Source organism: Lepidochelys kempii, chromosome 9 (assembly GCF_965140285.1).
Source record: "Lepidochelys kempii isolate rLepKem1 chromosome 9, rLepKem1.hap1, whole genome shotgun sequence".
NCBI classification, from domain to species: Eukaryota; Metazoa; Chordata; order Testudines; family Cheloniidae; genus Lepidochelys; species Lepidochelys kempii.
This window is the reverse complement of record NC_136388.1, coordinates 66733532-66759240: the sequence shown is the minus strand read 5'-3', so window position 1 is coordinate 66759240 and position 25709 is coordinate 66733532. Positions and strand designations below refer to the sequence as shown.

At 40.6% G+C, this 25709-nt stretch overlaps 1 protein-coding gene across 8 annotated transcripts in view; it reads left to right on the top strand.

The window, feature by feature from the left end:
• The window catches only part of DIAPH2 (diaphanous related formin 2), an 807504-nt gene that overhangs the window by 586617 nt on the left and 195178 nt on the right, over positions 1–25709 (top strand). For 7 of the 8 annotated variants that reach the window (XM_073360856.2, XM_073360854.1, XM_073360853.1 and 4 more), the window contains one exon: positions 11635–11798. In XM_073360856.2, the coding sequence (XP_073216957.1) occupies positions 11635–11798 (164 nt within the window). Of the gene's footprint in view, positions 1–11634; positions 11799–18218; positions 18349–25709 lie in introns of all 8 variants that reach the window. The other variant, XR_012160923.2, reaches the window with a different exon arrangement.

Below are 25709 nucleotides of genomic sequence, written 5' to 3'. Positions count from 1 at the left end.
GGGGGGGGGGGGGAAATAAACATGGGGAAATAGTTTTACTTTGTGTAATGAGTGGGAGTGGATGGGTATTGCTTGAAGTGGAGCTTAGGGACACGACTCAAAGAAGAAAGAGAATTTATTCACTATGAAGGGTGTTCACCCCACACAGGAGTAGAAGAAGTTAATGGGGGCCGCATGGGCCTGCCACACCCCAGAAAGGAGCAGTGGCCTAGAGAGGTGGCACATAGAGCAGCCAATCAGGGCCCAGCAGACTATTACAAAAGGAGCTGCAGGGCACAGCAGGGTCAGTTGCTGCAGAGAGCCCAAGGAGTGAGGACTGCGTTCCTAGCAGGCTATAGCAAGGGTAGCGCTTTGGACAAAGACGTTGCTGGCTGGGGCTAGGGAAACAAGAGGGAGCTCCTAGCTGGCTGCTGGGACTTGCTGACAGAATGTCTTGAGAACAGGTAGACGAAGGTGCTTGGGCCATGGGGAAGTGGCCCAGGGAATTGAAGCAGCATTGAACGAAGTTAAGGAGATGCAGCAAGAGGCTGCTATCTACGGGGTCCCTGGGTTGGGACCCAGAGTAGTGGGTGTGTGTGGGTCCCTTCCATTCACCACTGGGGAAGTGTCTTGAGTGGAGGACAGTGAAACCCACGCCCTGGAAGGAGGAAACACAGATGATGACATGACCAGAGAGCCAAGTCAGGAAAAAGATGTGTTTTTGGAGTGACACAGGTCCGCAAGCAGAGACGACGACAAGAGAGGCACCACCAAAACAGGGTGCACTGGCTGGCAGGCCTAATCCCCAGGACAGCCAGCAGGAGGCACCACCATGGGGAGTGAACTCTGTCACACTCGCCCTGTGCAATGCCTGAAGTTCTTGGAGATGTGTACCCCCCTATGGGTACTCCACTACCGTCCCTCCTTCCCCTCTGCTTTGGAGTTTCCTCCTGAGTGGAGAAGAAACTATGGGTGGTTTGCCCACATTGCCTGATGTAGCCTTGGAGCAGGAAACCAGCATATTGGCAGCACATGTGTGGGCCAGATGGACACTGCTCATGAAAATCTCTGATTGAAGGCAGGTGGGGTGCACCTGAAGTGGAGTGAGCACCCATGGGGGACATATCTTGAAGAACTACAGTTACTGCACAGGGTGAGTGTAACTCCTCTTTTTAAAAGTGAATAGTTGAGAGTTTCCCTTGAGGACAGGAGCTGGTTTTCTCAGTTGGTCTTTGAGTGTAGAGTACTTTTCTCATACTTTCTGAGAGCAGGGCTCAAGCTGAGCTTCTTTTATATTTTGAAGTGGTGAGGTCTTCTTTGTGCATTAAGCTGTAGTGGTGCACCAAAGGTGATTTTACTCTATCGTGTATATACAGTGCAAAAGTAGTTCCATTACTTGTATGGATAAACTGTTATCAACAACTCATTTTAAGCCAGAACACAAAACAGAGATGGCATATTAACTTCAAGATGTGCAAGTGGCAGATCTATTTAAACCAAGAAAAAACTATTTATATTGGAAACTGCAGTTATGTCACAATTTAGAAATGACCCTTTGTTATGACGCAGAATAAAACTTTCTGAAAAACGGATTTTTTTCTTCACCTAGAGACAACACAACTGGTTAATCCACTACAGTTTTGGAGGCATAAACTTTGTCATGTGATCAAATATGAAAATTCCATGCTGAGTTCAGATTTTGATGATCAACAGGTGGTATTGAGGGGTTCATGGTAATCCTTTAGTGGACGTACTAGACCCATACATTTTGCGGGGAAAGAGTCTTAACACTTGAATAGCAAAAGCGTTGCTGGTCCTGTTTAAAATGAATTACATGAATCACAAATGACAGGTTTCAGAGTAACAGCCGTGTTAGTCTTGTATTCGCAAAAAGAAAAGGAGGACTTGTGGCACCTTAGAGACTAACCAATTTATTAGAGCATAAGCTTTCGTGAGCTACAGCTCACTTCTTCAGATGCATATCGTGGAAACTGCAGCAGGCTTTATATATACACAGAGAATATGAAACAATATCTATTCCCACCCCACTGTCCTGCTGGTAATAGCTTACCAGCAGGACAGTGGGGTGGGAATAGATATTGTTTCATATTCTCTGTGTATATATAAAGCCTGCTGCAGTTTCCACGATATGCATCTGAAGAAGTGAGCTGTAGCTCACGAAAGCTTATGCTCTAATAAATTGGTTAGTCTCTAAGGTGCCACAAGTCCTCCTTTTCTTTTTATGAATCACAAAAGGGGCTTTGAATAGCAGTTGGTTTTCAATTATATTCATTCTTCTCTAAAATCTATATAGGTCATTATATGTTCTTTTTCTGGCTTTTTCTCTGTTTGTTTTATTGTCACTAATTATTCTGCTTGTATGTTGCAGCTCATATTAGTAAAAGAGAACCTGTGAAACCACAAAAATATTTAAATAGCTGGAAAGGAGTGATATAAAAACTCCAGAGCAAAGCTAGTAGGAGTTCAGGCTGAAACTCTAATCTAACATTGTGCACTGTCACACTTCTGAAACTTTTGTAATACTATGTCATTACAAAATATATCCAAAAGTAATGAATTTTTAGCTTGCCTTTTTGTTTCTGTGATTGTGATTTTCAGAAGAGCCAAACATTCACAGCTCCTGTTGAAGTCAATGAGAGATGCGGGCGCTCAGATCTTCTGGAAATCAGGCCTTACATTTATGTATATTACAAAAATTGCTCCCCAATAAACATTCTACATTCTCTAGTTCAGCTGAGAACAGACTTCTACAATCAAATTGGAAAGCTTTGAAAAACAGACTTTATCTTGGAAATGTTGATAGTGTGCTATAATTAAACTTCATTATCTGAGATTTTGAATGTCCTGAGAGAGGGTACCATTGTCGGTACAGTGAGAATATCATTCAATTAAGAGTATGGAATACCTAATTGAATAATAACTTTAGCTATTACAAACTATGAAATCATTGCATGAAAATGACAGAAGCAGGTAGATGAATACTGACCTGCATATTTTCTCTCTTGCAGCCTTTAGCATTAAGGGAGAAAATGGTGGAGTGCTTCATCTTTACATTGTTATATAGCTCATAGACATATTTTGCTTGACCTTCACCTGATTATGATTTAGCAATCTACAGGTATAAAGAAAACTGTTTCCTAACTCTGTTCCTAAGCTATACGAGTTTAAAGTATATTTTAGAAATAGCAAACGGGTCATCAGATATTCAAACCCGGCAACAACTCTCAAAGCTGTTTCATTATTAGGTTTCCTTAGGGAAACTGAAGTGTAATGACACACTTATTTTCCAGCATGGGGGTAATCACTTTTCAGTTGTATAGCATTGTTTGCCATCAAACGGTGATAATGAAACAAATTGACAAAACACCACCAAATGCAGAGTGGGGTGCTTAATATTTTTCACCTGCTAACAGCACTGACATTGTATATGCTTCCTTTCCTAACTTGGCAGGGGAGGGGCAAGAGGAATGATGCCCAACCAGTCCCTGTACTGAGTTGTTTTCTTTATTTCCCCTCACCACAAAGCAGACATTTGGACATGTACAGGTCTTTAGTGGATCCATAAAGGCAGGTTTGCACAAATTCGCGAGAAACCCTCTGAAGATTTCTTACAAAAAGTAGTATTTTCCATATTTAATAATGGTTCCATGTTTTCCTATGACCGTTCCAAAATATGTTTAAGGCATATATTTTCTGTACCGTGACAAGCCTTCAAACAGCAAGTACATTCTGAACATAATGTATGGGCAAATAGTGGATAAAAAATCAGACTTCTTTATTTTTGCCAGTGCTGCTTAGGAATCCCACACTGACTGTTGCTTACCTTTTCATCTCAATGCCAGTTTATTTACTCCGGTTAGCTCTTTGATTCTTTGTTTTCCAGGCAGTAGAGCGAGAACTTTGCCACAGCAGATATTTTAGGAGCAGGAAGTCTTGCACCTTACTTCCTCACAGACCTCAGTTTACCTCCTCAGTGGTACTTTGCTTTTTACTGGGAATTGCATAGTCATCTGTAGTATAATGCCTCCTGCCCACCTCTGTTAAGATGCACTTATTCATATCTTCTTATAACCACAAACTTCAAAAAAACAAGTGTGAAAAGGAAAATCTCCCAATGGAATATATCTCTAACTTCATTCTTTTAATTCAGAGTCTCCTATAACAAGTAGGTATGAAGAGCTATCAGAGTAACTTTGTTTTTAATTGTTATTGCAGGGATGTGGTCTTCTGGGGCCTCTGCTGGGCTTCTTATTCCCCTTCTCCTATTGCATTGGCTGGTCAGAGGGGGAAGGAAAGATGCTCATACTCTGATCTCTGTTCATTGCACCACTTCACATTCCCAGCCAATGTGACCAAAATTCTGGTTGTTCTTTCTATCCCACCTCCAATCTGTGGTGGTGAGAGGCAAATTACCAGATTTTTGTTTTGTTTAATTGCTGAGACAGACTTAGGGCATTGCAAATAGGTCGTATGTTTAGGTTTGAAATTGGTGAGATTCCTGATATCTTCAGGAAGGGAGTTCTGTGAACATGGACAGGCTACTGTGAAAGCTCTGTCTCCAGCTCTTGCCAATCTTTTACTTGCTTTGATTATCCCTGTCATTCTTTCAAATATGCAGTGTCAGGGTTACTGAAGATGTGGCAGCTCAGACCCAAATTGCAGAGAGATTTAGAAAACTAGGAACACGATCCTGAACTTGAAGTCGGCCCCCCTCAAAGCTGGACCTTCAATTTTTGTTCTTTGAACTTGACTTCCTTATCCCCCTGTCTGATTTATGTATTATATGATAGAAACCAATAAACCCCAAGGCAGCAGAGGTAATTTTTACTACCACAGGCATATAGCGATTCAGAATCACACTTTGTGCTCACTGGGTGATAACTTTCAGGTTTCAGAGTAACAGCCGTGTTAGTCTGTATTCGCAAAAAGAAAAGGAGTACTTGTGGCACCTTACAGACTAACCAATTTATTTGAGCATGAGCTTTCGTGAGCTACAGCTCACTTCATCAGATCTAGTAGCCACAAGTACTCCTTTTCTTTTTGGGTGATAACTATTTTCTTATGTTTGACAGTATGCAATAGTGTGGCATGTATATCCATCAGTTGCTTAATTTAGTGAGCTTCTTCAGGCCTTTGGTAAAATGCCAGCAAATGATAGTCATTTTGTAACTTTCCAAGTATGAAGCTCATTGACCAAATGACTGAACATTTCTTTTCACCAAATATTACTAGTTTTATAGAATGACATATTCTTAATACTGAGGATTCCTCACCACGCTTTCCAACACATACTCTTCTTAAATTTAATTTGCTCCTCACAACTCCTTATATATAAGGCTAAGATTTTGTCATGGATATTTTTAGTAAAAATCATGGACGTGTCCTGGGCAATAAATAAAAATTCACAGAAGCCATGACCTGTCTGTGACTTTTACTGCTGCAGGTCCATGGTTTCCCCTGCCTCCGTGGTGGCTGGGAGCTGTGGGGTTCCCCCTGTGGAAGCTGGAAGTTTTGGGGGGGATCCCTCTTCCCATGGTGGCTGGGAACTGCAGGGTGACCATATTTCCCAAAGAGAAAATGGGACACCCCCCAGCCACTCGCCCGAGGTGTCCCCCTCCCTCCACACAAGACTGTTGCCCATCACTGGAACCCTTGGAAGGGCCCCTCAGGAGTCTGTCAGCTGTCACTGGAACCTTGCAGGGAGCCCCCTGTCGCTGCTGTCACCTGTCTCTGGAACCCTTCCAGAGTCCTGCAGCCCCTGGAGCTGAAGCAGAGAATGTCATGGCAGTCTCTGGAAGTCACAGATTCCGTGACTTCAATGACCTCCGTGACATAAACGTAGCCTTACTTATATATCTTTCTGTGTCTAAACACTGACTTGTTTGCCTGTGTGTTGGTCTTCCATGTCAAAGTAACAAGAGGTTTCAGAGTAGCAGCCGTGTTAGTCTGTATTCGCAAAAAGAAAAGGAGTACTTGTGGCACCTTAGAGACTAACCAATTTATTTGAGCATAAGCTTTCGTGAGCTACATCCGATGAAGTGAGCTGTAGCTCACGAAAGCTTATGCTCAAATAAAAAAATAACAAGCGAATCAGACAGTACTTTTAATATGGCAGCTCAACTGATTAAAAATGAGCAGTTTCTCCAGAGGGAAAACACTAATGTAGCAGACACATGACATTTTAAAGTAAAATGTCCTAGTCAGCTGAATAATCTGTTAATGGAAGCTCCACTTGCCTACCTCTTAGAGCTTTGAGAGAGAACATTCTTCTTGTTTCACTGAATGCTTATATTTGAGGTTACTTTAGAGTTATTTGGGGAGAAGTCATGCAATGAGTAATACTATATTATCTAATAACATGCATTGGGTTTTTTTCATTTCAATAACTGAACCTTTTATTTTATTTTCTGTCTGAAGGTTAAGTGTAGTTGAAAATTAGAAGGAAACAGTTGGCTTTTAAATCATCTCGTTTATTATTGTTGTTTGTTATTATTCTAGACTAAAATAATGCAACTTCAAACCTTCTAATTTGGTGCTCAAAAATTCTCAAACTCTGATTTAAAAGCGGTTGCCATCTGTAGTAAGATGAAAATGAGAAAAGGAAGTAGAGTGAAGGGTGTATAAAATGCATATACTAAGCTCTTTTTCTGTGACCTAATAAAATAAAATTTTCAAAGCTTTACTGTGGATAATGTATGGAATGTTACATAGATGGTAATCAGATACTGTTGTGTTATTAGCTTGGTGGAGTATTTTCTAGCCTAAGAAATGAAACCGCTAATGAAACAAATACCCTCTTTTCCTAACATGCCCCAAAATAGAAATCATGTTCCTGTGGAACATGTGGAATTTGTCTAAAAACCTAGCCAAATCAAGGCTGAAAATTTAGCAAAGACCGCAGCAAAGACGGCAAAGCATCCATCAGCGGGGTAGCCGTGTTAGTCTGTATCCACAAAAACAATGAGGAGTCTGGTGGCACCTTAAAGACTAACAGATTTATTTGGGCATAAGCTTATGTGTGTAAAAAAAATCCACTTCATGGACCCAAAACATTCATGGAAGTAGTCATTTTACAGTTTGCTTAGAGCTGTAAAAGTCCTTAGCCCAGATGTTTAAAGAGGTAGCTAGGTATGCCACTTGTCTGACATGATACTAAACATGACGTTGCAGTTGTAGGTAGGTGTATTTAACATCCTTAAATCTTACTGGAACCAGACAAAATGGATGACTGGTTGTCGTTATCATCCTTGCGCTTAAGGAGACGGCATATAAACCCTACAACAGTCCTCTACAACTGACCAATAACTCAAGTTTCCATTGCTGTCTTCCTACAGGAACACTATGCTTAAAGCTCATGCATACTTCTAGAAAGAAGATGCTTAACCTCAGTTAGTGTTCTACCATGGGAAAGTAGCATAGAGTGGAAAAGGGCACCACCCAAAAGAATTTGTGGTATAGACAAGCAGAGACACTTGCAAATAAAATTCCCTTCACTTGTTGCTTGTCAAATCATCTTCAAAATATATAATCTTAACAGTCAAGTAGGTAAAACTTGAAAGTCAATGGCAAAAGGCAGTACATTGAAGTCAATGGCAAAACTTCCATTGACTTCAGTGGAGTCAGGTTTTAACCTCAAGGCTGTATTAGAAACAGGAGTTTGTTGAGTTATCATAACAATACTGTTATCTATAGTTTTTATAGCTTTGTATTTTCAGATTTTGCATCTCAGTTCCTTATTCTTCAAATGATGCATGCAAGTTCACTTTTTTGGTGATAACATTTTTTATTGGTTTTAAGTATTTTAGGGTAATTTATGCTTGTTGCTAATATAACACTAATTTTTGAGGGAATATAACAATGTATGTAACTTTGTAGTTCCTCACATCTTTAATATGTTGCTTTATTTTCTGTAAGGTGATAAGTTAACTCATGGTAAAAATATACCCTTGAAATTCCATTACAGCAACACAATGGCCAAAACATAGAGTGAGTGCTGTAGTTCCACTGCACACTTTTGGGTAGGCAGATAAAGAAAAGGCCATGAATGGGAACTCAACAGAGCCTTGTGCAAAGAGTCAAACTTCATGGCAGGCGGTTCCATGGACCATGGCTGCTACTGAATCACAAGGGCTGTTGTTGTGGCTGCAGAAGTGTCCCTTTTCCTGCCCACTGCATTGGAGGAAGAAGAATTCCATTCCCACAGTCCTCACACAGCTTATTTTCTTAAGGGGAGGATAGACGGAACTTGTAAAATTGTGTAGGTTAACATATATTTTTTTTCCAAGACAAGTTTGCTGAGTAGGTTGTTCAGGACAGTGGCTCGCAGCCACTAATGTGTGTATCAGCAAAGGTAATTCAGGCTTTAATAAGAAATTCTCTAGGCTGTGTGAAACCCTCAATCCAGGAATGTGCCATTGCTGCCCACAAATGTGCTAGGCCCCGATGCATCATAAATGCCAGCCTCGTATTCGTTTGTGTATATCCTAATTTTCAGTGGAGACAGAGGTACTCCAAACCATGGTCCTATGTAAACTGAGAGTTTGTAGCCATCCAAGCTCCACTGTGGGTAGATTGTGGACAACTGAATTGGAAAGCAGTAGGCATTGCTGACATATATGTACCTAAATAAAAGGTTCACAACCTCTAGTTTAGGGTTAGCATGGAAGTTTTTCCTATTTTTAAAATGTGATTAGTTCACACTACATTAAGATGCACCTTTTCCCCCATCTTATTGATTATATTTTTTTTATGTCAATGGATTTTAGAAGCTAGCAGGAAAAAACATTATGTAGCACTCCACAAAACACAAAGAGCAACCTGAACATTTCAAGACCTTATAAAGAAAATCTTGGGTCGTTTAAGTTGTCTTAGTCATTTTTTGCTGATAAAAATTATACATAAATGTATAGGCAGGGCACGGTGGAACATAAGCACTAGAAGCAAAAAACTCACCATGGATATCCCATTTGCTTCTTTGATGTAGGGTTTTTTGTGCCCAGATTTCTGTTGTAAACAAACTTTGTGAGTGTCTCATCCACCTTGTAATCTAACCAATTTTCCTCTCTTTTTTGCTTTGTTTTGTAGATAATAGTGATTTTATTTTTTTGTTTGTTTTGGTAAGGAAACGTGCATTCTAGCATTTTGACATACTGCTTATACCTCTAAAATATCTTGTCAGTGATAGAAAAAGAGGTTGTTATGTTTCTGATTGTACATTTGTGGAATTATTTTCTTCTATAACACTTTATATACTGCGTAACACTAAGGATTTTGACATTTAAAAATGTAGAAATTGCCAGGATTAGACCAAAAGAGTGTAGGTGCTCCAAGTTGGACACAGTTTATCAGTAAATCCAGTTCTTATTTCAAACCTGTGAGTATGTCACTCATTAAGTTGTAGCAGTAATGTACATACAGAAGGAAAATATATCTTTGATGTACCAGCAAGCTTTGTAGGGAATAAACCTTCCTTGGTTATTTCCCCTCCTTCCAAAAAATATTTGCATATGATTTACAGTAAAATTTGTCTTAAAAGCCACTGAAAGTCTTCAAAGAAAGATGAAACAGAATTGATATGTTTGAGATGATTTGGAAAAATAGGTTGCCTAGAAAGAGGTGGTCTCTCTTGCATGGACTTCTCCATGTTGTTCTTAGAATACTGTGTTTAAGTGAAAAGAAAAGGAGTACTTGTGGCACCTTAGAGACTAACCAATTTATTTGAGCATGAGCTTTCGTGAGCTACAGCTCACTTCATCGGATGCATACCGTGGAAACATCGGTATGCATCCGATGAAGTGAGCTGTAGCTCACGAAAGCTCATGCTCAAATAAATTGGTTAGTCTCTAAGGTGCCACAAGTACTCCTTTTCGTTTTGTGAATACAGACTAACATGGCTGTTACTCTGAAACCTGTGTTTAAGTGAGGGGTTTGATACCCTCACTTAGTCACAAACAAGGAAAATTCAAGCAAAATATTAGAACTGTTTTCAATAGAGCATCTTTTCACATTGGTATTGCATTGCATGAGGCTTCTAAGATTGCATAGGCTTTTGAGATATCACCCATACCTAAGTAAAATGGAAATGTTAAGAATAGAATTTCAGCCTGGATTCTCTTACCTTTTTATTCATGGGTGTCACAACTCGATTACTTCTCTGTCGGATTGTTTGGTTTGTGGGTTGGGTGGTTTTTTTTATGTACAGCACAGCAATTTCATCAACTGAAGTTCTGGGTCAGAGGAACTTGTTTAACCATGGACTAACAGTTTTAAAGGTAGTGTGTGCCTGATCTTAAAACAAACAACAAAAGAGAGAAGTGTATTGAAGCTGTTAATAACCTTTGAGGAAAACAATGGGGAAACTCTCTCTTAATTCTTCCCTTAATAACGTGTGTTAACAGTTAAATATTCTCAGATACGTTTTTCTGAAGATAGATTATATTGTGTTTACATATAAAATGACTTCCTTTCATGTGAAGTGATAGTTGTACCAAATTTCTAATGAAACCTATTGTGAAGGTCAAGTGGATCGCTACTTGATTTCTAGCCCCTCTTCAGTTACTAATAAGTATGTGCAATATACTTCAGCATGCAACAGACTTGTGACATTTTAAACAACGGGCAGATACTGTGCATTCTTGAGTCCTATATACATCCCTACCATTTCATTCCCAATCTGCTTTTGAGGAGAGATTGACAATTTACATTTCATGTCTAATTCTTTGTTGTTTATATCACTCATGTTTTCTACCACATCCAGGGACAGTGTGTGTTTGTTTTTTGAATCTCTAACTTCAAATGAATGAGAGTGTCTTATTGACAGCTTCAGGGTTAATTTAAAGTATCAATTTTCACTAGCTATTTTTATGTTCATTGTTGTAAATGTTGCACATTTCAAGTAGTGATTCTCAAATGTAGTCCAGCAAGCCACTTCTGCCACAGTTGTAAAGCATCTAGTCTTTCTTTAGGCAGTAATGCTTCTCTTGTTATGCTTGATGCTTCCTGCTAGTCCAGAACTCTTTGGAGTTCAAGAAGTTTTTTTTAAATCAACTAATCTTTAAAAGAAAAAAAAAGTGAAAAATCTTCACCTCTCTGCACCCTAAATTGCTACTTTGTCTTTATTTTGGGAGTATTTGGTGTAAATTCAACAGTGTTCAAAATTGGAGCTATAATAAACACATAGAAGGATGTAATCAAACCGCAAAGTGAGAGATTAGTTCAGTAGGTGGATATGGGCAATTAGATGCAATTCAGTGCAAATGGATATAAAATCCTACACCCATGGAGAGCACATGGACATTACAGAGGCAAAATGGGGCTCAGCAGTCATTGCATTATGGCAGGATTGTTTCATCTTGTCTCTAATACTGTCTGGTATTACTTTTTTCAGGTAACTAAGCAGTAGGATTTTCACCATTAAATGAGAGGCCATAACAAGGGGAAGTTTGCAAACCAATGATGAAATGTTCCTGAGTACATATAATTCTGCCTCACCCCCATAAAATCAGTAAATATCAGGTTGGATTATAGAGCAATATCAATTAAATGAGAATATAATTTAACTTTTGTGCTATTTTGTTGTTTGTTTTAACACTGAGATGGTTATATTTGCATGATCTTCCTTAACACAAACTTACAGCTTTGCTAAGAGTGCCCGAGACCAGTATGAAAAGTTGTCCAACATGCATAACAACATGACCAAGTTATATGAGAATTTGGGAGAGTACTTTACCTTTGATCCCAAAGCAACAAGTATAGAGGAATTTTTTGGTGATCTGAGCAACTTCCGAACTATGTTCTTGGTAAGTAAAGACTAACAAAACAGTGATACAACGTTATTGTGTTTTGCTTCAAACTTTTCAGTGTTGTTTTTCCCCCAAGTGCTCATTGATAAAATAGATTGTGTGTTTTGATCCTATAACAGAGAATGACAGGTGTAAATCGACAGTTTAGAAACAGATTGAATTATTTTCTCTTCGAGAGCTATTGATTTGCAGTCCCCTGTTCCAACTTGTTAGTTCACAATTCTTAAAAAATTACATTTGGATTTGATGGTTATTTAGGTATGCATATAAAATGTTCTTCTCCCTGTTTAAAAAACAAACTGAGGAAGAAAAAAACCACCCACATTTAACACATGTGCAAAAAAACTACATGAAATTGGACAGGTCCATGTTTGAAAAATATTAAAATAAAAAATCTGTATGGTTGTCACTGGTGACGCCGACATTTGCATCATTCTGAAATCTAGAGACTAAGCTTTTTAGTAGAATATTGCAGTTTAGCAGGCAAGAAGATAGAAACCTTCAAAATAAGCTTTCTATCTCTGATTAAAGGAATCCCCCAGAGCTCCTTTGGGTCCTAAATTCTATTATTCCCAGCCAGCCAATGTGTCTGACTCATATTTTTTTTTTTTTTTTAAGAAATTTTGTTTTTTCAAAATAACATGTAAGTAGGGAAGCAGGTAGGGAAAAGAGATGGACAGAACATCACACTGTGCCTCCAGGGAATAGTCAAATTGCCTTGACTTATCAGTACTACTTAGCCATTTACCACACAGCTAAAGCAAATAGATCCGTATTGCCAGAAACAAGCTTTAATTCTTTAACTATCAGGATTTTCAGTATAGTAGATGCAAACTGCTCTTAAAGCATAACTTTAGTACATAATTTAATTTTTTTAAACTTTAACTACAGCACATTTTAATTATTTGTAATACAGTTAAAATTGTTCATTTTCCTAAGTCATTTATGCAATGCTGCTATAATAGGACATTACCACTAGCACATCAGTATAAAGATTGGTCATGGACAAAAGCAAGTGTAATGAGATATATCCGTGCATCTATTTTTCCTGAAATCCCATGCTAAAATTTTCAAATGTGGCAGCTTAAATTTGGGCAGCTGAAATAAGTAATTCTACCCAAATAATACAATAGCTAGGGAAAAATTAGCTGATCTGGAGATTGTATTCAGATGAACAAGATTAAGCATTATGGCCAAAATCTGTCCTCAGATGTATGTATGTAACTCCCATGAAAGTATATAGGACTTCACTGAATATTTGCCCTTGCATTTCCTAGAAGTCACATTACAGTGGGAAATCCCATTTTTATTTTGTTTAAACCTTACTACTTAATCTTCCTTCAGACTTACTGGATATTTAGACATAGAATGTCTTTTTACTCTTCAGTGCTTAACGGTGAATTTCTGGAAAATACATTATAACTGGTTTGGACTTTTATTCTTCAGATGTTTTAAACCAAGTGGCTAGTTTTACAAAAGCATGTGGCTTTTGAGGGGACTCTACCACTAGTGGGAAGAAAAATTTGTGATATTTGTGTTTTCAGTTGGGAGAAGAGAGAACTAAAATAAGATGTTCTAAACTCTGCCAAGAATAAAAATGTAAAAAATTGTGACCTTTCCAACTGAACATATAAAAAGAACTATTCTATAGCTTCACTAATCCAGGAGGAGCTGAAAATGTCATTAATTCATGTATAAAATGTGGTTCTTCTCTGAAGAGTAATTCTGTAAGAATCTTATTTTGGAGTTCCATGTTTTTCTCACTGATATCAAAGGTGTTCATTTTGCAAGAAAAAGATATCTCAAATATAACCCCTATAAACTCCCCACGTGATCATAGAGTTGAGCTGGGGTCTTTCCTTCTCAGTCGTCATTTCTAGTAATAAAGACTCAGCAAGCCTCAGACTTGGCCTGCATTTACACTCGTTCTATCTCACTTCTCAAATTATGAATCCTCCTGTCTCCCCCCATAACACCTGTGGGAAACACATTTTCTTCAGTAGTTTTGATTTGATGATGATGGTAATAAATGGAGTAGAGTCCAGCTCACTCCATCTTGGCAACGCTGGCTGTAAAATGCTAATATGGTAAGAAGCAATAATAAAAGGCACTTTTGTTCCTGAAATCAGCAGATCTGTCTGTAAATGTACCCATGTGCAGGAAGCAGATCTATATAGTATAAAGGTGCATTTGTACACATCCATTTTTCAGAGTAATATGGCACTTTATAAAAAGAAATGACTGCAAAACCTTTGTGTATTCAGTTGTTAATTTTATCCAGTACACTTTTTCTTTTCCTGTTTTGCCAGTCTGCATTAACTTAACACCATTACTAATAATGTTGCATTTATTAATGAATAATTAAAATACAGTATATGTGTATTATATTATAACTACTGTAAACAAATTTGAGAGGAAGCAAAAAAAAAGTTACATTTATATCTATGGAAAGAGAGAGACTGCATAGTCACTCATGACAAAGGTGTAAAATGAAGAGAAAGACCTCATATTTTTTTAAAAAGCCATAGTGAGTGATCATTTCTGTGTGGAAGTCACTTTAAAAGGGAATAATGAAGAGCGAAGAGACAAAAATACCAACTGAAAATAAGTCTTTGTTTCATTCAGGTTAATGACAAAGCTACTATTGACTTGATTGCAGGCTGAATTTCACCCCTAGTGCCACATCCTGCATTCTCTGCTCACCCAAAACTCCCATTGATTCTAAATGCAGGATTTAGCTTACTTTACAACAGCATTTTAGATATTTTGTAGTCTTAACCACATAGAAAATATGTATTCTGTGTTGTAATTGAAATAAAAAAGTATATTGTTTTTATTACAAATATTTACACTGTAAAAATGATAAAAGAAATAGTATTTGTCAATTCACTTCATTCAAGTACTGTAGTGCAATCTTTGTCATGAAAGTGCAACTTACAAATGTAGATATATTTTGTTTTATAACTCAAAACACTCAAAAACAAAACAATGTAAAACTTCAGAACCTACAAATCCACTCAGTCCTACTTCTCATTCAGCCAATCACGAAGACAAACAGTTTGTGTACATTTATAGGAGATAATGCTGCTCTCTTCTTATTTACAATGTCACCAGAAAGTGAGAACAGGCATTCACATGGCACTTTTGTAGCCAGTATTGCAAGGTATTTACATACCAGATCTGCTGAACATTCGTATGCCCCTTCATGCTTCGGCCACCATTCCAAAAGACATGCTTCCATGCTGATGATGCTCATTAAAAAAAAAATGTTTTAATTAAATTTGTGACTGAACTCCTTGGGGGAGAATTGTATGTCGTCTCCTCTGTTTCACCCATATTCTGCCATATATTCCATGTTATAGCAGTCTGATGATGATCCAGCACATGTTGGTCATTTTAAGAACACTTTCCCTGCAGATTTCACAAAACGCAAAGAAGGTACCAATGTGAAATTTCTAAAGATAACTACAACACCACTTGATTCAAGGTTTAAGAATTTGAAGTGCCTTCCAAAATCTCAGAGGGACGAGGTATGCAGCATGCTTTCAGAAATCTTAAAAAAGCAACACTCCATTGCAGAAACTACAGAATCCTAAAAAAAGAAACTCAGCCTTCTGCTTGTGGCATCTTACCCAGATAATGAAAATGAACATGCATCGCTTTGCAGTGCTTTGGATTGTTATTGAGCAGAACCCGTCATCAGCATGGATGCATGTCCCCTGGAATGGTCGTTGAACCTGAAGGGACATATGAATCTTTAGTGCATGTGGCATGTAAATATCTTGCAACACTGGCTACAAAGTGCCATGGGAACGCCTGTTCTCGCTTTCAGGTGACATTGCAAACAAGAAGCAGGCAGCATTATCTCCTGCAAATGTAAACAAACTTGTTTGTATGAGCGTTTTGCTGAACAAGAACTAGGACTGAGTGGACTTGCAGGCTCTAAAATTGTACATTGCTTTATTTTTGAATGCAGTTTTTTGTACATAATTTTGCATTTGTAAGTTCAACTTTCTCGATAGAGATTGCACTATAGTACTTGTATTTGGTGAATCGAAAAATACGATTTCTTTTTTTTTACAGTGCAAATACTTGTAATCAAAAATAAATATAAAATGAGCACTGTACACTTTCTATTCTGTGATATAATTTAAATCAATATATTTGAAACTATAGAAAACATCCAAAAATATGTAAATGGTATTCTATTATTGTTTAACAGTGTGGTTAATTTTTTTTAATCTCTTGACAGCCCTATTTATTTATTTATCCCAATTTCACTATAATTCTTTGATTGACTTTATATACATGTGTATAATTCACACATTTGCAAATGTTTCTCCTTGAATATAAAAAATAAAAACTGTGCAGACTATTTTAATCACTTACTTTGGCAGACATTTTATACTTGCTCTATATGCACTATGTTCCCTTTAAACATGATTCTGCCCTCAGATTTGTGCACACAAATCTTTGTGAGTATTTCTAAGGCAATATTTGACCTTAACAATTTACCATAAATATAAACCTCACCTGTTTCATAATTGTATTAGATGTCCAGTGTAAAAACCAACAGTATTATATTGGAATGCTAAAGTCAGGTTTTATGGATTTTTCCTTTAAATATAATAATAGATAAAATAAATAATAAATAAAAACTAAAGCAATGCCTCTAGGCCAACCAAGAACAGGACACTTTTGTGCTGGACACTGTATGAACATGAAGTAATAGACAATACCTGCCCCAGTGAGCTTAGGGCACTATTTTTAAAGGGAATTTGGCACCTAATGGGAGTTAGGTGCATATTCTATGTAAAAATCTGGTCCTTTAAGGATTGTCTAGAAAGACATTTAGTCCGTAGCAAATTGGGGTAAAGTTTCCATCTGGATGCTCTTGCTTTGCACTAACAGTTCCTCAGTGTACTTTGATCTACCCTGCTTTGAAATGGAAGTAGATTGAACTGCAGCATGGGGCATGGGTCACTTGAAGCTTTAAACTAGTGTAAATGGTGGATTCTCCGTACCTTGAAGACTTTAAATCATTATTTGAGACTTCATTAACACAATGAGAGGTTAGGGATCCAGTAAAGGAGTGAGTAGGGGAGGTTCTGTGGCCTACAATGTGAAGGAGTTCAGACTAGATCAGGGATCGCCAACCTTTGGCACACGCCACACTCGGGAAAGCTGCTGGCAGGCCGGGACAGTTTGTTTATCTGCAGTGTCTGCAGGTTCGGCCGATCACAGCTCCAACTGGCCATGGATTGCTGTCCCAGGCCGATGGCGGCTGCAGGAAGCAGCATGGGCCGAGGGATGTGCTGGCCACCTTCCCGCAGCCCCCATTGGCCTGGGAGAGCAAACTGTGGCCAGTGGGAGCTGCGATCGGCCGAACCTGCAGACGCGGCAGGTAAACAAACTGTCCCGGCCCGCCAGCTGATTTCCCTGGTGGGTCGCATGCCAAAGGTTGCCGATACCTGGACTAGATGATCATGATGATCCCTTCTGACCTTAAAGTCTACGAGTCTATGAACTGTTTGTGTGTGGCAGCAGAGTCCAGATGGACATTTAGTGTGCAGCATGCTAATACAGGATAGATTTACACCCCAATTTGCTGCAAACTGTGTATGTCTCTGTAGACAAGCTCTAAATCTAAAGAGAGAAGAGAGATGAAGATTAGGGAGGAAAGGATGTAACACAAGCAGAATTAACACTGATAGTTAACTAACATCATGTTAGTTTCATGATTTTTTGGGATTTGGGGCTTGGAGAGCTTGTTGTTTAAATCCTTTGGTGGGATTGTATTGGAAGAGAATTAGCTAAATGGAAAGAAAAAGAGAGGGGCCATAAAAGGGAAGGAGGATAGGGCAAGTGAGAGAAGGCAAGGACGGGAGCATGGAGGAGAGGTGGAGCAAGGCTGAGGTGAAGACTGAATGGAAGGGGGTTGGAGTAAACAGCCAATCTGCGCAGGAGAGAGAATCACAGAAATGCATGGCTGGAAGGGACCTCAAGGTCATCTAGTACATCCCCTGTGCTGAGGCAGGATTAAGAATACCTAAACCATCTCTGACAGGCATTTGTGTAACCTTTTCTTAAAAACCTGTAATGACAGCAATTTCACCACTCCTTTAATATCCTGTTTTAATTCTTAACTATTTTTATAGTTAGATTTTTTTTCCCTGATATCTACCCTAAATCTCCCTGGCTGCAAACCTAGCTGATTTCTTCTTGTTGTACCCGCATTGGGCATGGACAACAAGTGATCACCATTCTCTTTATAACAATATTTTTCATATTTGAAGTCTGTTACTATTCCCCCTCAGCTTTCTCCTCTCAACTAAACATGCCCAGTTCTTTCAACGTTTCCTCATGTGTAATGCTTCCTAAACCTCTTTTGTTTTTGTTGTTCTTGGTTTCCTCTAGGTTCTTTCCAGGTTATTCACATCTTACTTAAAGTGAAGAGTCTGAAACTGGACACAGTACAACATCTGAGGCTTCGATAGTGCCACGTCGAGCAAAAAATTAGTTCTTGTCCCTTACATGCAACACTCGTGTTAGTACATCCCAGAATGACATTTGTTCTTTTTTGCAACAACATAATGTTGTTGACTTATATTCAATTTGTGTCCCTCCCCACTCTGAACTCTAGGATACAGATGTGGGGTCCCGCATGAAAGACCCCCAAGCTTATTTCTACTCGCTTAGGTTAAAAACTTCCCCAAGGCACAAATCCTTCCTTGTCCTTGATGGGTAATGCTGCCACCACCAAGTGAGTTAGACAAAGATTCAGGAAAAAGACCACTCTGAGTTCCTGATCCCTAAAATATCCTCTTCAAACCTCTTCACCTCCTTTCCTGGGGAGACTTGAGAATAATATACCAACCAAATAGGTAAACCAGATTCTTAAAAAAACGGAACTTTATTATAAAGAAAAAAAATTAAAAGAAGCACCTCTGTAAAATCAGGATGGAAGGTAACTTTACAGGGTAATTAGATTCAAAACACAGAGGAGTCCCCTCTAGGCAAAACTTTAAAGTTACAAAAAACAGTGATAAACCTCCTTCTAAGCATAGGGAAAATTCATAAGCTAAAAACAAAAGATAATCTAACGCACCTTGCCTTATTTACTTACTCTTTTTGCAATATTGAGACTCATTTTAGGATGATTTTAGGAGAAGGAGTTTTCTGACCTGATGTTTCTCTGCTTCCCCAGAGAACACACACAACAAAAAACTCAAACAAAGCCTTTCTCCCCTCCCCCCAGATTTGAAAGTATCCTCTTTCCCCATTGGTCCTTTTGGTCAGGGGCTAACCAGTTTATTTGAGCTTCTTAACCCCTTACAGGTAAGGAGGATTCTAGGCTACCTTTAGCTATATGGTTATGACAATTTGTGATCCATTATAATACCCGGATCCTTTTCTGCTGGAGTGCTGCCTAAGCAGTTATTTCCCATTTTGTAGTTGTGCATTTGATTTGTCTTTCCTAAACACAGTGGTTTGGCAATGGCCTTTATTGAATTTCATCATCTTGATTTCTGACCAATTCTCCAGTTTATCAAGATCATTTTGAATTGTAATCTTGTCCTCCGAAGTGCTTGTAACCTCTTCCAGCTTTGTGTCATCTCCTCTCTATTATTCAAGTTGTTATAAGAACAGTCAGGGTCAAAACTGTACAAAACAGTCTGATGATATCAGTGTCAGACAACCCTGGCTTAAACTGTATACAGCACTCTGATGTCATCATCGGTGTCAGACAACTGCTGCTTAAACTGCTTCTTCATCTGCTCCTGCCAGCTCAAGTCTCTGGCTGCCTCCTCTCTTCAGTTTCTTCCCTTCTTTCCTCAAGACCACATATGGGGAGTTAAAGTAAGTTGCTTCATGGATACTATTGCCCCCAGAAAAGGGAGAAGGGTTCTCCAGAATTCTAGATCTGCAAGGTACTTCAATTTGTAAATATATTGTGTGACATGTCCTGCTAGTGTTCTATGTTTGTTTAGAGATCTGGATATCTATATCTTTTCATAAACACTCAAAATACATATATTTATTTGTAGATTTTGTTGCAGTGTGGCGGGAGTGTAGTGAACTGAGAATTTACTTGAAATCAAAGTTTTTCCCAGACTCTTCTCAGATTTATAAACTTCAGACTGCACCATTAAACTTTCACTTTTAAGTGAAGAGTCGTTTGGCTAAAGGATAAGGCTATGGAAATACCTTGATGGGTGAGATTAGAAGACAGTAATAAATGATTTATTTGCCTTGTGCCACTCGGCTCTTCCTTCTTCAGACATCTCAATAAGAATAAGGATTAAATACATGTGGCCGAAATTTTTGTTAAACAGTTTAAAACCTGAGACTTAACTTGTTACCCAGCAAATAAGTCCTCATGATCCAGGGTACTGTTGTAGGTCCTAGTGCCTACAGGGCCAGCTGTGTCATCCTCCTCTTTCTTCCCAGTGCGCAGATATGCGTGCAGGCAGAAACACACACCAGTTGGGATATCCCCCTTGGGCCACAGCTGGAGAAGGAAATGGGTGCTCTGGAGATGGTGCCCCATTTCTGTGCCCAGTACTAAGGCATATCCCTGGAGGTGTTCACATCACTATCTATATGTTTCATCCAGTTATCCAGTTCAAGCCCAGATTTTTTTATTAGCAGCCTCCTTACATTACCAACATTCAGTGAACGTTCGGCGACTGTCCGCACTCCCCAAAACCCTCGCCACCTATCAAGAGGTCTGCAGAGATGTACTGAGAGAGACAAAAAGCTGTTCTTCTTCAAGTGCTGTCCCTTGAGTGCTCCACTTTAGGTGTTTGTGTGCCCCAGCACTCGTAATCAGAGATTTGTAGTGGCAGTGCCTGGTTGGGTCGCACATGCGCGGTCCCTGTCTTGTACTGCTTTGAGCAGTCAACCGGCGCTGTGCGACCAAAACCCCTCTCCCCCCGCAGTTCCTTCTCTACCGTCTTTGGCTTTGAGTTGGAGCACTTAGCAGTGCCTCGCTACTTAGTTCTTCTAGCCTATTTACTACCATCATTTAGTTAGGATAGTTAGTGAATTAGTTTCTCTTTGTCCCTGTTGCCTCATTTAAAAAAAAAAACATAAGCAAAATAAAGTATGTATTTTTATTATTATTATTTGTTACAAGCTAAGTTTCAGTTGACCCTTTAGAATAGTTAGCCTCTCTGGGGGCAAAAGCCTTTCCTGATGGGAATGCCTGGTTCTCCAGGCTTTAAACATTGCCTCACCTGCAGTCTGTCCATACCAGTTTCAGATGGATACGCGCAGTGTGTTCGCTGCCTAGGAGAAACACACATAACACACAAATGTCCTCATTGCCACAAGTTAACTGCTTGAACAAGAAAGGCTAGAGACTTAGAACTAAAACACCTTCTCATGGAGAAGTCTCTCAGACCGGTATCTGAGCCTGAAGCCCGGACCCCACCTGGACAAGCCTCGCGAACCATGGCTTCGCGAACCAAGGGTCCCTCCTCCACCACCCAGGCGTCTGATTACCCTATTAAAAAAGTGTCCAAAAAGCAGGTAGTCATATCCCTGATGCAGGAATCGGCCAAGAAGTGCCATTAAGAAAACGTCAAACAGCATCAGCGCTGACCACACTGGCTGTGCCAGTAGCCAAGATAGCATGACCATCTGGCACTGCCAGTACCCCAAGAGCTAAGGGCTCTAAAAGAGCCAGCTCAGATACAGGCACCATGGGGAAATCAAAACCCCATGCCTCAACTCCAATGCATCCAAAGCCACTATCTGCACACAGTGGCATGGCACTGGTGCAGACTGTGACTAACTCTTCAACCCTCCACTGCATGCCCAGTGCACCCACCAGCACAGCCTGTGGTGCCAACATATACACCATAGCTCCCAGCACTGACTGTCATGCAGCCTCCAGTATAGATGATGCAGACACCACAGCAGTTCCTAAGGCACAAAGAACTCTTAATCCAGTTCTACACGTGACTGTCCCATTTTCGGCACCGACGTGTGCCCAGCACATTCTGCACCGAGTCTTCTTACAACTCCATCACGCTCCGCTCCACCTTTTTTGAGCGATGAGGAGGACGACAAAGAAGGGCAAATAGACTCCCCTCGAAAATCTCCTGCCCCCCATGAGCCATCCAAAATGGGACCCCCTCAGGGGGTGTATTATACTGATCCCAGACATCCACAATGGTACAGCCAACCCTGGGGCTCACCTATGTCCCTTTCACCCCAGTGAACATACTGGAATCTGTGGGCGACATACCCCACACAACAGGGATTGCCTACCACATCCAAACTAAGCACACACCAATCACCTGCACCTTCAGTACCTGGATCTTTGGAACCAGCAGGGAAAGGAGATGAAGAGGAGGAAGAAACCCTGAGACCAGGGCACTACATACTCACCTGTCATCATCCTCCCCCTAATATCAGGGCTGATTTCAAACAATTCCAGGACCTATTTAAAAGGATGGCGAGTTTTCTGGACATCTCTGTGGAAGAGGTAAAGGTGCAGGGGTCAAAGTAACTTAAAGGACTTACCGGTATGCCGGAGTCCTGAGCGGCGGGGAAGGGGGGCCGGGGCCTCAACCAAAAGGGGCAGGGCCTTTAAATCCCCGGGCCCTTTAAATCTGCTCAGGACTCCGGCGTACTGGCTTCCCCAGGCCAGCGATTTAAAGTGCCTGGGGTTCCCGGCCCTTTAAATTGCTGCCAGAGCGCTGGGGCTCAGGCTGCAATTTAAAGCCTCGGGCCCTTTAAATCGCCACTCCGGGGCTTTAAATCGCCGGCCTGGGGAAGCCAGTACAATCGGACTGGACCAGCTTACTTTCACCTCTGTCCATGGGACAAAGCACAAACTAGTGGACATTTTGAATACATCCTCTTCTTCCCAAATCTATTTACCTATGAACTATACAATAATGGAACCTGTCAAAAGCATTTGGCAGACCTCTGCAACTGCTCCTCCAACCCGCAAGAGGTCTGACAAAAAATATTGTATGCCAGCCTAGGACACAGAGTTCCTCTTCTCCCATCCAACACCAAATTCACTGATAATCAATGCAGACCATGAATGTGGCAGACAACAGCAGCCCAAGAAAACACCTTATGATAAGGACTGGAAAAGTCTCGACCTTTTTGGCCACCAGGCTTACATCTCTGGATAGCCAGTTCTGAGGCCTTTCTGGCAAAGTATGATTACAACAATTACACAAAGTTTTCCAAATTTATTGACTTTATTTATGAAGGTATAAAAGAAGAATTGATAGCACTTGTATCAGAGGGACAGCTCATCTCTAGAACAACTCTCCAAGCTGCACTGGACTCTGTGGATTCAGTGGCGACCACAGTGGTGATGAGAAGGGCCTCATGGCTCCATCTCTCCGACTTCCTTAGGGAAATGCAATACATAGTCAAAGACTGACGATTCTCTCCGTACACTGAAAGATTCACAGTCAACACTCCGATCTCTAGATCCAAGAAAAGACAGTGGAGTTACTATGCCGCAGTGCATATTCACAACAACAATGACAGTACGAGTCACAGGATCGCAAATAGAGGCTATCAAGGAGAGGACAGCCTACTCCTTCAGCAGCTGCGTTGCAGCCATCGACGGGGGGGGGGCAACAAATTTGAAGCCTTGGTCGAGGGCCGAAGAACCCCATGCCTTTTTGTGCTGAAGACGTCTACTCTCTCCTGACCATTCAGAGATTGCCTAGTTCCATTTTATCCAATCTGGAAAACCATCACATCCACCAGATGCATGCTAGAAATCATACAAACTAGTTACACCATCCCTTTTCTTTTCAAACCCCCTACCCACCCTCCCTCCCTGTCTCTCTTCAGGGATCCCTCTCACAAACATCTACTGCGTCAGGAGGTTATCCACCTCATACATCTACGAGCAGTAGAACCCATTCCAACAAGACACAAATGGAGGGTATTTTATTTCCACTATTTTCTCACAAAGAAAAAGTCAGGCAGGTGGAGACCCATACTCGATCAGGACCATGAGTGAGAGCTCAACAACAACTACACAACTACACATATTTCAAGAGTGGGGTTACCAACAATAGACCTCTCTGCAACCGTGTGAAATACCAAATGCCCCAGGTTTTGCTCCAGGGCAGGTCTTAGTACACATTCTCTCGGCGACACCTTTCTCATCGAGTGGAATGCTCTCCTCTTATATGCCTACCCTCCTCCTGGCTCAAGTGATCCATAAGATCAGGCAGGGCAGAGCCACAGTAATCCTAATAGCCCCCACATGGCCCTGACAAATCTAGTATCCTTACCTTCTCCCGCTGGCAGTGCATCCACCACACATGCTCCCGCTTCTGCCTCAACTGCTGTCCCAGCATGCAGATCACATCCTGCATCCGTATCCTCAAAGATTCCACCTGAGATCATGGCTCCTCCATGGCTCAAGGGATCTGAGTTGACCTGCTCAGAAGATGTACAAAACATATTATTAAATAGTAGTAGAGCAACTACCCACCACACGGACCTACACAAGTGCCAGCAATTCAGTGCCTGGTGCCAACGAAAGCAGATGGTATCCATTTCAGCCTCCTTACCCTTAATATTAGACTACCTCTTAGATCATAAAATGGCAGGCCTTTCCATGAGTTCAATAAGAGTACACCTCTCCGCTATCACAGCGTTTCACCACAAAGTGGATCAACTCTGTCTTTGCTTGCCCACTCACCAAACATTTCCTCAAAGGCCTCTCCAACATCTACCCAGAACTACATGATTCTACTTACACCATGGGACCTCAACCTAGTCCTTCAGGCCCTCACCAGTTCCCCATTCAAACCCATGGCTACATGCTCAATATTATATGAAGGTGGCATTTCTAGTGGCAATTACATCTGTCAGACGTGTAGGAGAGTTGTGTGCTCTCATGGCAGATCCCCTCATACACTGTCTATTTTAAAAGATAAAGTATCCCTGAGACCACACCCCAAGTTTTTACCAAAAGTCATCTCAGCCTTCCATCTGAACCAAGCCATTCACCTACCGACATTCTATCCCAAGCCTCATAAGGATAGGAGGCAGTCCACACTTCATATTCTCGATGTATGGTGGGCAATGGCCTTTTACATAGACAGAACAAGACCATTTTGTAAACCACCCAAACTGTTTGTTTCCATCACTAAACACTCCAAAGGGAGTGCCATATCCAAACAGAGGCTCTCCAAATGGATATCTGCTTGCATAAAACAATGCTGTCATCAATGTGACTGACAGCCTCCTATGGGGATCCGCACACTTCCTCCAGAGCCCTATCGACCTCCATTGCTTTCCTTAACAACGTACCCATCATGGACGTCTGTAGCGCTACAACCTGGACCTCAGCCCATATCTTTACACAGCATTATGCATTAGAGCAACAGGCAACATCTGATGCTTCTTTTGGACTCACTGTCTTCTGCCATGACTTCAACTCCGAATTCCCCTCCTCCTACCGGAGGGCACTGCTCTGAAGTCACCTAAAGGGGAGCACCCACAAGGACAGCACTCGAAGAATAGAAAGTTACTCACCTTATGCAGTAACATAGGTTCTTCGAGATGTGTCCCTCTGTGGGTGCTCCACTTCGAGATGTGTCCCTCTGTGGGTCCTCCTCCCTTCTACTTTGGAGTTTATCACTTAGTCTCTCCAATAGAGAAGGAACAGAGGTGGGATTGGTCGCACAACACCAGCTGACTGCCTGAAGCGGTGCAAGACGGGGACTGCACATGTGCGACCCAGCCGGGCATTGCCACCACAAATCTTTGATTACGAGCACGGGAGCACAAACACCTAAAGTGGAGCACCCACAGGGACACACATCTCAAAGAACCGACGTTATTGCACAAGGTGGGTAACTTTCTCATTCCAGCTGTTCCAGGTCATGACAGATAGTAATGTTTTCC